Genomic DNA, 13,767 nt, shown 5'->3' on the forward strand with positions numbered 1-13,767 from the left:
ATCGTTGTTTTTTTTATCCACCACTCTCTTGCCATCACCATTATAGCTTACAGGGAATCCAAAGTGCACCCAAACACCAGACCTGTTGGTTATTGGAAGATCTTCTATTTCTGTTCTGTTAAACGCATTGGCCATTTTGCAACGAGCCTTCAGCGTGTATTACTGAGTGAGCGAGCGCCTGACTGAGTAGCCTAACATAAACATATAAGTTGGTGTTTTTTTCTTCTTCGGGGGTGTCAGGGGCGTTGCCTGTTACGTCGTTTGGGTTATTGGGCTACCTTGTTGAACGCATATCATTATATTTCTCTTTTTTTACTTTTTTTTCCAAATATAATTAATTAGTCCAACGAACCGTTCGGTCCATAATGCGTACCGCGTACCGAACCGAAAGCCTCGTACCGAACGGTTCAATACGAATACGCGTATCGTTACACCCCTAATATATATATATATATATTCTAATATAATCTAATTTTTATGTATTTATTTATTTATGCCTTACCTTCTGAAGAGTTATTCTCTTTCACTTAAATCTGTGATTTTGTGTAAGTTTAATGTTTTGTGGCAAAGTTCACACAGTCCGTGTTGACAGTCCTGCCCGTACAAGTTGCAGTTCCATTTAAAATTCATGGGTTTACAAAACTATGGTTTTAAGTCCTGAGAATTGTGATCAAGTCATTTGGTTCTAGAATGCAGTTTTCACTCTCATCATATATCTGTGTGTTTGTATAACTTTTATCTAAACTCAAAAAAAGGACCAATAACCATATTCCGTTACTGTGTGAACGCAGCCACTCTTGAGGGTGAGTTCATATTCACAACATATTTCTGCACTGCATCATCATTAGCCCAGTGACATGACAGACGTTAAGGAGTGTACGATTATAAAATACTACTTTTCCCACATCCAGATTAAGCATGAGCTGCTTTTAAGATAAGTGTTAACTGAATACACTAGTATCGATACTAGTGCTAAACAAATTGGTATCACATGTGAGTTACATCAGGATCAGCGATACTTTAAAAAAAATACATGATCTGAAGGGTTTGGGTCAGCATGTTTAACTTTAAAAAAATTTTTTTTTAATTTAAGTCATTTTTGTTTAGCTTAATTATCAATTTTTATTTTGTTAATTAATTTTTTTTTTAATTCTTAACATTTGCAGACTTCCTAGATTTGTGTGACTGTCTTGCTTTATCAGTCTGAGGTGTTGAAGATTGTTCCCATTGTCTTTCCATTTGCATGCTCTCTCATTTGCCTTCAGACTTATCTTATCAGTCATTTAATTGTCTAAAAGAATTATGCTGAAAAGCTTGTCTCACTCAGCTTTTTAAACTGCTGCCATTAATAGATTGTTGAGAATGCTTTTATCGTTCAATTAGATGATTTTGCACATTTCATAGTCATAAAAAATACATTATAATGTGTTATCACATGTTCTGGTAATAAGATAATGGCTTGACAAAAAAGTCATGTTTTTGGGTCAATTGTGTGTTTATACTGCTGAGTAATCAGTACCACCTGACTTCGACATATAAATAATATTTATTTGTAGTTCTTTTTGTCTTATGTCAAAGAAAGGTCAGGAAACTTTTATGTTTTCAGATAGTGAGACATTCCCTGTTGTCGTCGCCGCATCAGCTATTCAGTCACTATGAGAGAGGCACGCGGTTTTCACCAGGAGGTGAAGAGTGCCATGGCCAGGCATTAATGATTACAAGAAAGTAGTAGATTCCTGGCATATTTGCCTTGGGAAACGTAAGGGAATGAGCATCCAAACCAACAGGTGAAGGATTATGATTCAGACTGTAAAAATGAGACACGCCAGGAGAAGGAACATGGATTAATGAATAGCTATAGAAGGGTGTTCATTATGATCAATCGAAATCCCCTCCCAAAACGGTACAAGAGGAATAACATTCTATGTGTGTGTATTTCAGAGCGCGTAACCTGTTTGTCTGGTTTGACAAGGATAGGAATCGGGTATCAGAGTTAGAGGGAGGTGACTGTAGAGAAAGAATGAAGTTGTGATCGTGAAGGTTTAATTACATGTGTGAGTTAGAGAGTTTCACAGAGGTGATTGCATAGTTGGCAGATGGAAGTGGAGAGAGACATTAGCACTTGTAGAGAAGTCTAGCTCAAGGTGGGTAAGGGCAAAGTGAGGTGCTAGTGATGTCACTGGAAGGGGGAGGGAAGGGGCGGGGCTCAATCGTCTGAAACTCTTACATTACCTTTTGGTCTCTTCGAAAGCACACAAGAGAGTATTGTTCGAGGAAGCCACAACCCTGTGGGAAACTTTAGATCAGGACTATACTGATCCTGTCCAGCTATCCTGGAACTTTAATGGCTCACTAACTGAAGTAAGGCCCTTTTTTCTTTTTAAGATCTCTGAAATTAGAAGTTGTCATTATTCATTTTGTTGTTATTGATCATAACTGTCAGAAATATGTAAAGTTTTAATATGCTCTCGGCAGTCAGATCTTCTGTGTGATCCACGCTCGGATCATATCGTTCCTGTGTCTGTATTACTCCGAGCTGCATTTGAGCAGTACCTGGTGGGGAGCGTTTATTAACATTCCTGGCAAATCCTCACCCCCGTATGCTGATAGTAGTTGGATATTGTACTTTCCCTGCCCTAAGCTGGGAAGATCTATGATGGAGGTCTGGAATAAAGGACAGTTCTCATGAATGGCGGATGTTTTGGCGATGCTTTTACCATAAACATGTTTATCATTGTGAATTTGATAATAAGTTGTGAACTCAGTGGACGCTTTTCTTCTGTAGTGCTTTGATTTGTATTTACTTCATACCCAAAGCAACTGTCTTGTGCTTCCAGCTAAATATATCAATATCCATATACTCATGTAGTGATGTTTTTGTGAGTGATTTCAGATTATAGTGTTTCTAGGAGGGAATTAAAATATGTTTTTCTTGGTTTGACAGATAACGCAAAAAAAAAAAAAAAGATATATATTTAAGAGTTAAAATCCAGGGATCTAAATGTTCTCAATAGGCGAGTTTCACAATGAAATATCTAGATCATTAAAATTAAATCCCGTTTGTAGGACTTTTTTTTGTAACAGTGTTAGTTCCTGTCAATGTAGTTGTCCAAAATAGTTCCTGTCTAACTTATTTCCTTTTCTTTGTAGCTCTTTCTGTGGAAACAGCTTGAAAACCTGTATTTCCGAGAGAAGAAGTTTGCCGTAGAGGTCAACGACCCTAAGAGGTGAAGGAGCAAGATAAATCAGTCACACTTTAAGTTCTAATTTTCACTATTAACAAACCATTAGCTATGACTTTTGCTGCAATAAGCTCTTAATTTGCTGCTTATTAATAGTTAAGGTGAGGTAGTTGTTCATTTGATATATTTGGTAGGATTAGGGATGTAGAATATGGTCATGTAGAATCCACTTTATAAGTACTAATAGTCAGCTAATATGTTAATAATAGGCATGCTAATAAACAATAAGTTAATAGTGAGAATTGGTCTTTATGCTAAAATGTTACTAATAAATCTACAGTAGGTCATGTCTTGATATACATTTTCTGTGATATCAACCTAAATGAAACTGGCTGAAGCACTCAGTGAGCATGTTTTTTTTTTTTTTGCTAAGCATTATTTCTTTACTTATAGACTATAGGATGTGGCCTTTGAATAGACTAAGTAAATGTTAGCAATGCGAAGCCTTTTGACGTAGCTAATGTGTTTCCAACGCTGAACTGCAGCAGTGAAGCAATGTGTCACTTCACGTTGCAGTAGTAATACAGTTTAGGCTTGCTCTGTAAACAAAGATGATATCACACAGGACATTGTGCCACAGTGTAACTGACCTCCTTCATAGTCAGTCGGTATAATATAGCAGGTAACCTTAAAACTGCTTCATGTGGTCACATCTATCATATTTGAATTTAAAAAGCTATTTAGTTTGAATCAACCGGACTACTTTTTATTGTCTTTTTTAAATGTAGAGTCTCTGAATGTTTTTACTGTTCTATATTACCATTTAAATGATTACTGTTCCAGTAACCAATAATTTAATTTAATTGATACAACATAGGATAAAATGCGTTGTTTGGTTTCAGTGTGTATATGTGTTAATCCACAGAAGAACAACTTCTAGACGCACATTTGGGCAATCTGGTCAGGTCATCTACGCGTGGTATGCCAGCCATTCTCTGATCAAAACCATCTGGGTGATGGCCATCAGCCAACACCAGTTCTACCTGGACCGCAAGCAGAGTAAAGTGAGTATATATTTCTGCATCTTTAATTATTATTATTGCACAAGTCATTGCTTTGTTTGTAGGCATGCAAAAGTGATTGAGATGCTGTAATAACCTTTTTTTTTTTTACATACCTAAAGGCTAAAATAACTACAGCAAGAAGTTTGGGTGATATTGCCATGGATCTCTCAGAGACTGGTGCTCCAAGAAACCGTAAGCTGGTCAGCATGGAGAGTAAAGACAAGCTCATCATGGCCAGCAATGGAAGTTTAGTCTCTTCCAGTAAGACAGTCTGTTTCTTTCATTCCAAGAACAGCTTAACTAACTCATGTCATTCATACTGATGTCGTGATTTAACTTGCTTTTGCTTTCCTTTAGATTCTGGAGACAATGAGGTGAATGAGGAACAGAAGAAAGAGAAGATTGCAGAACTTAAGAGCAAACAGGAGAGCATAAAAGAAATTCTGGCACGCAAGGAAGAAGAGCTGAAGAAAATGTGCCTCCAGGAAGCTGTAAGTGGCTTGTCATATTTCCATATGCTGTTTTAACCATGTCAGTTTAAACAGTCATATCTTAAGATTTTCTATGCTTTTCTCTTCATTTGATCAGGCGTTGACTGGTGTGTTACCTAAGGAGTATCCTTTGGCACCAGGAGAGAAGCCCCCTAATGTTCGAAGGCGCGTGGGAACTGCTTTCAAATTGGATGATCTTTTCCCTTATGATGTGGTAGGCTGCCTCAATTGCTTTTCTCAGAAATAATGCAAGGACTGCTTGATTTTGTGTACTTCTTTGCTAATTCAACTTTTTTCCCTGCAGGATCCTAATTTAAGAAACCTGGAGAGCTGCTTTGCACTCCAGAAGAAGATTGTGGAGGCAGCGAAAAAACTTGCCTATGAAAATGAGCTCTGTAAAACAGTAAAGAGGAAACGCAGGAAAAACCTTTTGGACGCTACCAAAAAGCTCCAGGAGATCGAAAATCAGATTAATGATTACAGAGTGAAGATTGGCAAGGAGCCCACGCAAAGAGCTTCCGTCATCATTGCTGGTGAATATCTGGTTTAATTATTAGTCATTATATATATATGTAACCAAAATGTGTGTGAAACCCTGAAAACGTGCATGTTTATACAGTGTAAGTAAACTTGCACTGTGTTGACAGTCAAGGTTTGATGCTTCATTTGTGAAGAGCTGTTGTTTTATGTTATGTAGAGGTAATAGATCGTGCCGGCAAGGAAATAATACACACAGAACTATAATCTCTCTTGTTGTTGCAGATCATGTGAACCTTGACAGCCTTTCTGACTGCTTGAATTTGGAAGATAGTGAGTATTGCTATAAATAATGGAGTAGTGTAGAATTTTATACTGTCACTTTTGGTCAATTGAATGCATCCTTGCTGAATAAGATTTCAAAAGTATTCATCAATCATTTGAACAGTAGTGTATAAATGCCTTTGCTACTTATCTTTGCAGGCTAGACTAGATGGCTACCCTCTTAATCTTGTTAACTTGTTTTGTTTTAGACGAGCCATCGCAGAGGCAACGTTCACGTTCAGTGCAGTATTCTCCACGTTCCAGCTCGTCAATTTCCTCAGATCACATCGATCACGCCAATGATGACTACCAGGACTGTGGCAGGTGAGAGTCCTGCCAACCACAGCTCTTTGGGATTCATCTTGAGCACTTCTTACCCTTCTCTGCCTATGGCTGATGTTTGCTTTTGTGCTGTTGAGCTAGTAGAGACCTGCGGACAAGGAATCAGCCATGCATTCCAGCCTTCCCTTGCTTCAACTTCTTTCTTCACAATCTCCTCTTATCAGCGCAAACACTTACAGTGTTAAAAATAGTGCCCGAGGAATAAGCATGTCACTGCTTGACTGCAAAAACTCCTGCAATAATCACAAAGTGGGGGCGGAAGAGGCATAAGCAGGAAAGCTGCTCTGGAAAATCTCACAGGAACAACGGGCATTAATAGAATGTGCTAGTGTGGTGGAAGTTCATTGGGGCCAGACGACTGAAAGCTGTCTGTAATATGATATAGGATTCAGTCGTTTGCTATTTAATCATTTGTTCATCAAAAACCATTGAGCTTTTGTATTTGATTTAACTAGTTACAAGGGTGGAATGCCGTGAAAAGTTTTTGTGTGCGGTAAGGAGCCCACCCAAGAAGGAAGTTTGGTTTGATAAAGCATTGTTCTTATCTGTGTTCTAGATTAAATTATGGTGAAGTCCAAGAACCTGTGGCCTATATACATGGAGACGCCTTATCGACACACAGCAGTCCCTACCGTCAACCCTCACGCCAACCCTCTGACTCGCGGAGCATGCCCCCCACCCCTCAGCTTCCCCGCAATGCATACAGCAGCAGCCAGCTCAGGTACAGAACACAATGGACCCCTCTTCATCACTCACCCACCCACTAGTGTGACCCTTGAATGACATTTAGCAAGGAATAAACACAGTGTTCCTACAATCATGGAAAATATGTAAATGTCAGGGATTTCCAGGCTTAGAAAAGTCACAGAAAAACTCATTTAGGCAAATAAATATTTTAGGACGGAGCAAAACTAATATGGTGTTTGTGGGAAGTAAAATGGCCTACAAGCCAGTGTGAAACAGTTATTGGGTTTCCAGTAATTTGAATTGTTAAAATGTGTCAATTCAAATTTGTGCTTTCCATTATTTTAAGTATATTTTATTTTTTAGATTTTTGAATTCTTTATGTAATAAATGTTATTTAAAAAAAAAAAAAAAGATTTTGAAAATATTTATACAAATTATTTTGTTGCTTCCTGTAGCAGCACTCATTTTCGGCAACGCAGTGGCAGTCTGGAATCTCAGTCACAGTTCCTTGCAGAAAGCGAGCCATCCGAGCCTGTCTTCACCATCTCTCCTCCTCGCCGTAGCAATAGCACTGAGATACTTGACGATGGTTCCTCCTACACCAGCCAATCCAGTGTGGAGTACCCTGTACCCGGCTGCCATTCCCGTGCTAAAAACCGCCATCGGCGGAGGCAGGGTAACATATACGCCAACACGGGCAGCATGCCTAACCTTACACAAAACGAGACACGGGGTTATACACCCCAACCTCGGCAACAACCAACCACCACAGCCTATTACGTTACTGGATATCCACGATACATCGAACCTGAGGTGTACCAAAATGGACCGTACATGTACGAGACTGAGATGGAAGGACACTATCCTGTTAACCCACCCTACTACAGACATGACCCTCATGGGAACTATGGCCAGGACGAGATCGATGGTTCGGCTCATAACCTTTATGCCACATTAAGGCCGTCAAGGAACCGTCCTCCATCCAGGAATGAGAATATTGTCAAAAACATGCAAAGGGCTGAAGTGGTGGAACACTTGCGTGGTTGGTACAACCGACAGCACAGACAACAAGTGTATGATCCCTACAGGGGACCGCAGCAGAACCTGGGCTACAGGAGCATGTCATCGAGTTACGTACGCAGTGACAGTCCTACTTCCTACTCGACAGGTGAGAACTGTTGCATAAAAATGCTACCTTGCGTTTCCTCATGTTCTACATTTTTCTGGACTTCTATAGTCATTCAGTATATCTCACGATGACACATATGAACTCGATTATGAAAAAAAAAAAAGCCTGGTTTAGGATGATTACGTTTGTTTGCATTGCGACATTATTATCAGAACAGTATACAGTAATGCAATTCAAGATTACTTTATTTGAAAAATAATTTGTCTTGTACATAAAGGCTGATACATACAAGAATACATGGAGTACTTGTATGTGCCAGCCTACAAGAAATATTGCCATTATTATGTTCCGGACAGAGCTGACAGGAAGTGAAGTAGGAGAGAGAGTGGGTAGGATGAGGAAAGGTCCTCGAGTAGGCATTCAAACCTGGGACGCTTGTAGCACAATGGCACTGTATGTTGGTGCTCTGGCCACAAGGCTATTGGCGCAGACAGTATTTTTTTTTATATATAACAGTACAGACCAAAAGTTTGGACACACCTTCTCATTCAACGAGTTTTCTTTATTTTCATGACTATGAAAATATTGACATGACTATATTGATTTTATTAAAAAAAAGAAAGAAAAAAAAATTATTGACCCCAAACTGTCCAGTCCAGTAGTGTATATTGTTATTACAAAATATTTATATTTTAAAAACATAGCTTCTTTTTTTTTTTTTACTTTTTATTCATCGAAGTATCCTAAAAAAGTATCACATGTTCTGAAAAAATATTAAGCAGCAGAACTGTTTCCAACTTTGATAATGAATCATCATCATCATTATGCATCACAGAAATAAATGATAATTTAAAGTATAATAAATTTAAAAACAATTATTTTAAATTGTAATAATATATCACAAAATTTAAAAAACAATTCTGTATTTTTGATCAAATAAATGCAGGCTTGATGAGCAGAAGAAACTTCTTTCAAAAACATTAAAAATAGTAATGTTTCCAAACTTTTGGTCTGTACTGTGTATGTGTGTGTATATATATGTGTATATATATATATATATATATATATATATATATATATATATATATATATATATATATATATATATATATATATATATATATTTACATCAGAAATTCTTTACAATTTTGACATTCCATTTATATATAATTAAATCTGAAAATGACTTGAAAATGATCTTAAACTTTTGTTAATCTGCCATAACAGTCAAATATCGGCAATTTAATAACCCAAGCCAGTCTAAAACCTTGAGTATTTTTTGATGCCGTCTTGAGTAGTTGAACAGTACTTGAACAGTAATGTTATCTGCATGAGGTTCTCCTTCATTAATTTCCTGTTATCCTAATTTCATCGCAGTGGGTTCGGGAAACTGGCATGGTCGACCAGTCATGGCAATGTCAGACTACAATATGCCTCCCGCACACCATCAGTCCTATGGCTACAACACTGTCCATTACAGCCAGCCGTTACACAGCAGGTACGACTCTTCTGTGCTCCATCGTCCTTTACTGATTACCTCATTAGCCTTTATCTGAACTGTCTTAACCAGAGTTAAGCACTACCATCACAATGCCATGCCAAGAAACTCATTACTGGGTTGTGTCTATAGTGTCTCCCTATAAAAAAGGTGAAAAATCTCATAGACCTACATTGAATGAGGGTTCCAATCCATTTAACAGAAGCTTAGGTGGGCCTTTTGACTTAGCCAGTAAGCACCCGCCAAGAATACCCTGTAAAAACACCCTTTATTCTAGATTCTAAATTTTTCAAAGAAAATTCTAGTTTTGATAATGTATAATTTACTTTTATTATGTTTGCCAAAGTGTACAAAATCTGTCACTGGGGTGGTATCCTTTCAAAAGGTATTAATATGTACAATTTTGGTACCAACTTATACATTTTAGGTACGGATACATAACTTTAAGGTGCTAATATGCACCTTTCATGGGTAAATTAGGTACAGGGTACTGTCCCAGTAATAGCTTTTGTACCTTTTTCAGTGTGTTTAGCTGATATGCTACAGTTGTTTATGGGCATGTTCTAGCTAACAGCTTGCCTGACACCATGCATCTGGTTAATTCTGCAGGAGTGCTCACGTTTTGTTCTCCTTATGACCGTTCTTTCCCTCACAGAGGCTCCAGCTCGCACTCTAAACGTGCTTGGCACTACCCTGCCAGTCCTCAGTTCTATCCTCCTCATTTCTCCCAAGCTTGCTCTTCCTCTCTCCCTCCTCCTCCTCTTACTTCTTCCTCCTCTTGCTATCAGATGAAGCAGATGGGTTTGTCCCCGCCTCAAACTGGTGGTGCAAGACATGCAAGAGTTAATAAAGCTTCATTTGCTAAGTGTAGCCCTTGATAGTAAGTAAAGCGGCAGCCGTGTGGGGTTGCTCTGTCTGTGCTCAGCGTGATTTGTTGTTTAGTCAGCGTCTCAGGATCTCTGGCTTGTTGTGTGATGTAAAAGCACAACTGCATGGCTTCCTTTTTAAATGTGCTCGTGTTTCTTCAAGCAACCTTTAAAGGAGTAGTTCACACTTGTGTGCTCACCCTTATATTGTGCCAAATGAGTTTCTTCTATAAAAATGCAAATATATAGATATTGTGTCAAGTGTACATATGTATACGACCTTTTCATTTTTATTCCATGTCTTTTGAAGCCATTGTATTCCTCGCAATCTTTAAAAATGTCATTAATTAGATTTTTCAGTGTTTTATCATTTATTTATTTTTTTAAAGGTAAAACGTTTTTTCAGCAAGGGTGCTTTACATTGATCAAAAGTGACAATAAATACATTTATAATGTTAATATTTCTATTTCTAACGTGCTTTTGAACTTTCCATTCATTAAATAATCCTGAAAAACAATATTAAGTAATACAACTGGTTTCAATGTGATAACAAGAAAGGTTTCTTGAGCACCAAATCAGCAAGGGGTGCACTATAGATATCGGCTGATAATTAATGTGTATCTCGTCAGTAAAGCCATTTATCTAATCAGAGGTAAATTCCATCAGGTGCATGATTTCACATGCTGTTAACTGACAAGCTGCGCATTAATTATCGGCCGATATTTATTGTGAACCCCTTAAATCAGCACATTAGAATTATTTCTGAAGGATTATATGACACTGAAGATTGCTGCTGAAAATTAAGATCACAATAACATAAAAAAAAAAAATAATAATAGTAATGTTCCAGTGTTGCAGTTTTTACTCTATCTTTGATCAAATAAATGCAGCATCAGTGATCATATAGACAGAGAATTTTTTATGTATTGTTTTATATTTATTATACATGATCAATAATAATATATCAAATGTTACATTTTCTTTTTTATAGAAACAAACAATCGCTAACTATACAGACACATTTGCTCAAAAAAGTGAGCCCAATTTTTTTCTAGTTTCCATATAGTTTCCAACGTTCGCATATTAAAAGCCAAATTTATTAAGGCAAAAAAAAAAACAACATTATAAAATGCCAGAAAAAAATTTATATATGCAACAACAACAAAGGGTGAGTAAATGGCCAGATTTATCTTTTATTTGTATTTTTTTGGGTGAACTATCCCTTTAAGCATCAGCATACATCCAGTGGTCTGTCTCTGTCTAACTGTGTGTAGTGAGCACACATGAACACTTCAGTTTGATCTGACTGCTCCTTAACCTTCCTCCCAAACCAGCCCTGACCCCCATCTGCTGGCTCCGCCTCCTGACCCTGTTATGGACAGATACCCACCCGAGTACGGGTGGATGACTCCAGGCAGGAGAAGCCCATTGCTAGCACCTTTAGAGGTGCCTGGTGCTGTTGCCAGCGGTTATGACCCGGAATACTTTTACTCTCATTGCTAGTGACACAGACAACACATAAAACATTGGTGAGATATAAAGGACTCACATTTGCCTTTCTAACTATGATGGCGAATCACTCAGGGGTTAACAAAACCTCAGTCTTTTCCACAGCACTTTCTACCTCTTACTCACTGGTGGTGGGATGGTTGTGTGTTTACTTCCAAAAAAGGGTGAGGTCTCGTTTTAAGGGGAAGCATGTGACCCTGCACTGTTTTTGATTGCTGTGTGCAAGTTCTGACTAGCATACGTGTATGTTTTTGTATGGTCTGCTTTAGGTGTGTGAATGTTTAACACTGTACAGTGATGTTGTGTCTCACTCAATCTACTTCGAATCTGTGATGAACATGTTTAAACGTATTAATCAAAAAGCATTAATATGGAAACAAGGCTTGTTTCTTGACCAGATATACTGAATTCCTTGGTACACAATGCTGCAAAACCAGCTGCACAAGGAGTTATTTTTGTAACATTTTGTTTCTTGCAAAACTATTGACCGTGACTTTGGCTTTTAGTATATCTGGAATGTTATGTGCTACTGGGGTTTAAAATCCACGTTTCTTTTTTAATTTTGAAAACATTTTACTCTCTTTTCTATTTGCAGATCCTACATAGACGTGAACCACCATGATTCACACACGAGCAGCCCAATGGACAGCAGTTTTGACTCTGAAGACCAGCAGACGCTCTGTTGGCATGAGAACTCCAAACCTGGAACGATAGTGTAGAGAGTGTGAGAAACTGTTCACTGTCATGTGCCGCCGCCTTCTGTTCTCATCCCATTTGTTACGTTCCAAAGGTAGGAATGTTGCTGGACGAGAGCCTTAAAACACGCGTGTGAAGTAGATCCTGCTAAGCGACTCTAGAATGGACAATGCACTTTCTTTGTGTAAAAACCTATGGGATAGCACTTCGTCTTCAAGACACAGCTGCTGTGGAAACTTTGGGTGAAACTTTTGATGCTGTAGACAAAATGAACTGGAGACATCGCCCCAATACACACTGAGAGATTGAAAGATATTGCAACATTAATATTTCATCAGGCACAAGCAAGTGATTATATGAAGGATTGAAACCAGATTTTTCTCATGTGCAAAACCCTCACCAAAATATTCCCCATGCTTTTTCACACTTGTTTTTTTTTTGTTTGTGCTGATCTCAACAAATCTTTTTTACAGTGTTTTTGTGTGTTTGTAAGCCAAGTACTTGGAATGTGATGGTGCAACAACATTCTTTTCATATAGTATTTTCTCAGTCATCAGGTTCAATTTTAATGCATTCACAATATCAATAATCCCTCCTTTCTGGCTTTGTATTGGGACCATTTTAATTAGGTTCACAACCAGCAGTGCTGTTTTTTTTTTTTTTTATTCGTGCATAACTAACATTTGTACCAGTCACAAGCAGTGTTTCTGTACTAGTGAATCATGTCTATCAACATGTTACTTTGCATCAATCAGTGCCAAGTATTAATTTTATTTTCTAATCCTGTTAAAACAGACTGCAACAACTCTAATTGTTGAAACATGACTGTAAGGGAGTATATTTGATTTTATACGGTCACTAACAATTATCCAGGTACAATAATTATGGCCATTTACTGCACTTTTATACTCTAAATGGACTTTGTTCACTCTGAATGATTGGGAACCGTGACCAAGTGCACAGCATCTCTCTTTCTCTTTAGAAGGGAACTGTATATGTTTGTAAATACTGTAAAAAAAACGTTTGATACATTTTTCATCTTTTAGAGAGATTTGTTTTTAAAGTATATAATATATAGTTTGGATTTCTCAAGCTGGTTCTTAGTAATTTGTCTAAAAAAATTCATTGAAATTAAAATAGAAAACCAACATGTTTTGTCTTTGTATTTTGTCCGAATCGAGCATAAATGTTTTCGGTTTTTATAATCAGAAATATAACTTTCTAATGGCTTCATAAGGAAAAACCACCGGGATGCAATAAGGAAGTGGCAAGCTTGACCGTAAACTAAAATTAGGACTATAAATATGACTATCAATAAGTGATTCATTGTGTATTTGTCTATTAGTAGCTGAAATATTGAAGTTCTCACATACAAAAACATAACCACTTGTGTTAAAGTTATACACTCAGTTTTTTGTCACTTCAGACTCTGAATTCTCCTGTGAACAGGCAGCTTGTCATCATGTGTGGAGTACAGTATGAAACCAGAAAAACAAGTTTT

At 37.6% G+C, this 13,767-nt stretch overlaps 1 protein-coding gene across 3 annotated transcripts in view; it reads left to right on the forward strand.

The window, feature by feature from the left end:
- The window catches only part of LOC132160901 (FERM domain-containing protein 4B-like), a 42,793-nt gene extending 30,134 nt beyond the window's left edge, over window positions 1-12,659 (forward strand). Inside the window, exons 12-24 of one of the 3 annotated variants that reach the window (XM_059570629.1) lie at window positions 3,151-3,227; window positions 4,108-4,246; window positions 4,366-4,507; window positions 4,604-4,737; window positions 4,835-4,951; window positions 5,042-5,270; window positions 5,500-5,547; window positions 5,748-5,862; window positions 6,437-6,601; window positions 7,026-7,735; window positions 9,074-9,194; window positions 9,850-10,074; window positions 12,166-12,659. In XM_059570629.1, the coding sequence (XP_059426612.1) occupies window positions 3,151-3,227; window positions 4,108-4,246; window positions 4,366-4,507; window positions 4,604-4,737; window positions 4,835-4,951; window positions 5,042-5,270; window positions 5,500-5,547; window positions 5,748-5,862; window positions 6,437-6,601; window positions 7,026-7,735; window positions 9,074-9,194; window positions 9,850-10,072 (2,220 nt within the window). In that variant the 3' untranslated portion in view covers window positions 10,073-10,074; window positions 12,166-12,659. Of the gene's footprint in view, window positions 1-3,150; window positions 3,228-4,107; window positions 4,247-4,365; window positions 4,508-4,603; window positions 4,738-4,834; window positions 4,952-5,041; window positions 5,271-5,499; window positions 5,548-5,747; window positions 5,863-6,436; window positions 6,602-7,025; window positions 7,736-9,073; window positions 9,195-9,849; window positions 10,075-11,395; window positions 11,591-12,165 lie in introns of all 3 variants that reach the window. The other 2 variants (XM_059570630.1, XM_059570631.1) reach the window with 2 other exon arrangements.
- Window positions 12,660-13,767: the final 1,108 nt, after the last annotated feature.

Source organism: Carassius carassius, chromosome 17 (genome assembly GCF_963082965.1).
Source record: "Carassius carassius chromosome 17, fCarCar2.1, whole genome shotgun sequence".
In the NCBI taxonomy this organism is placed as follows: domain Eukaryota; kingdom Metazoa; phylum Chordata; class Actinopteri; order Cypriniformes; family Cyprinidae; genus Carassius; species Carassius carassius.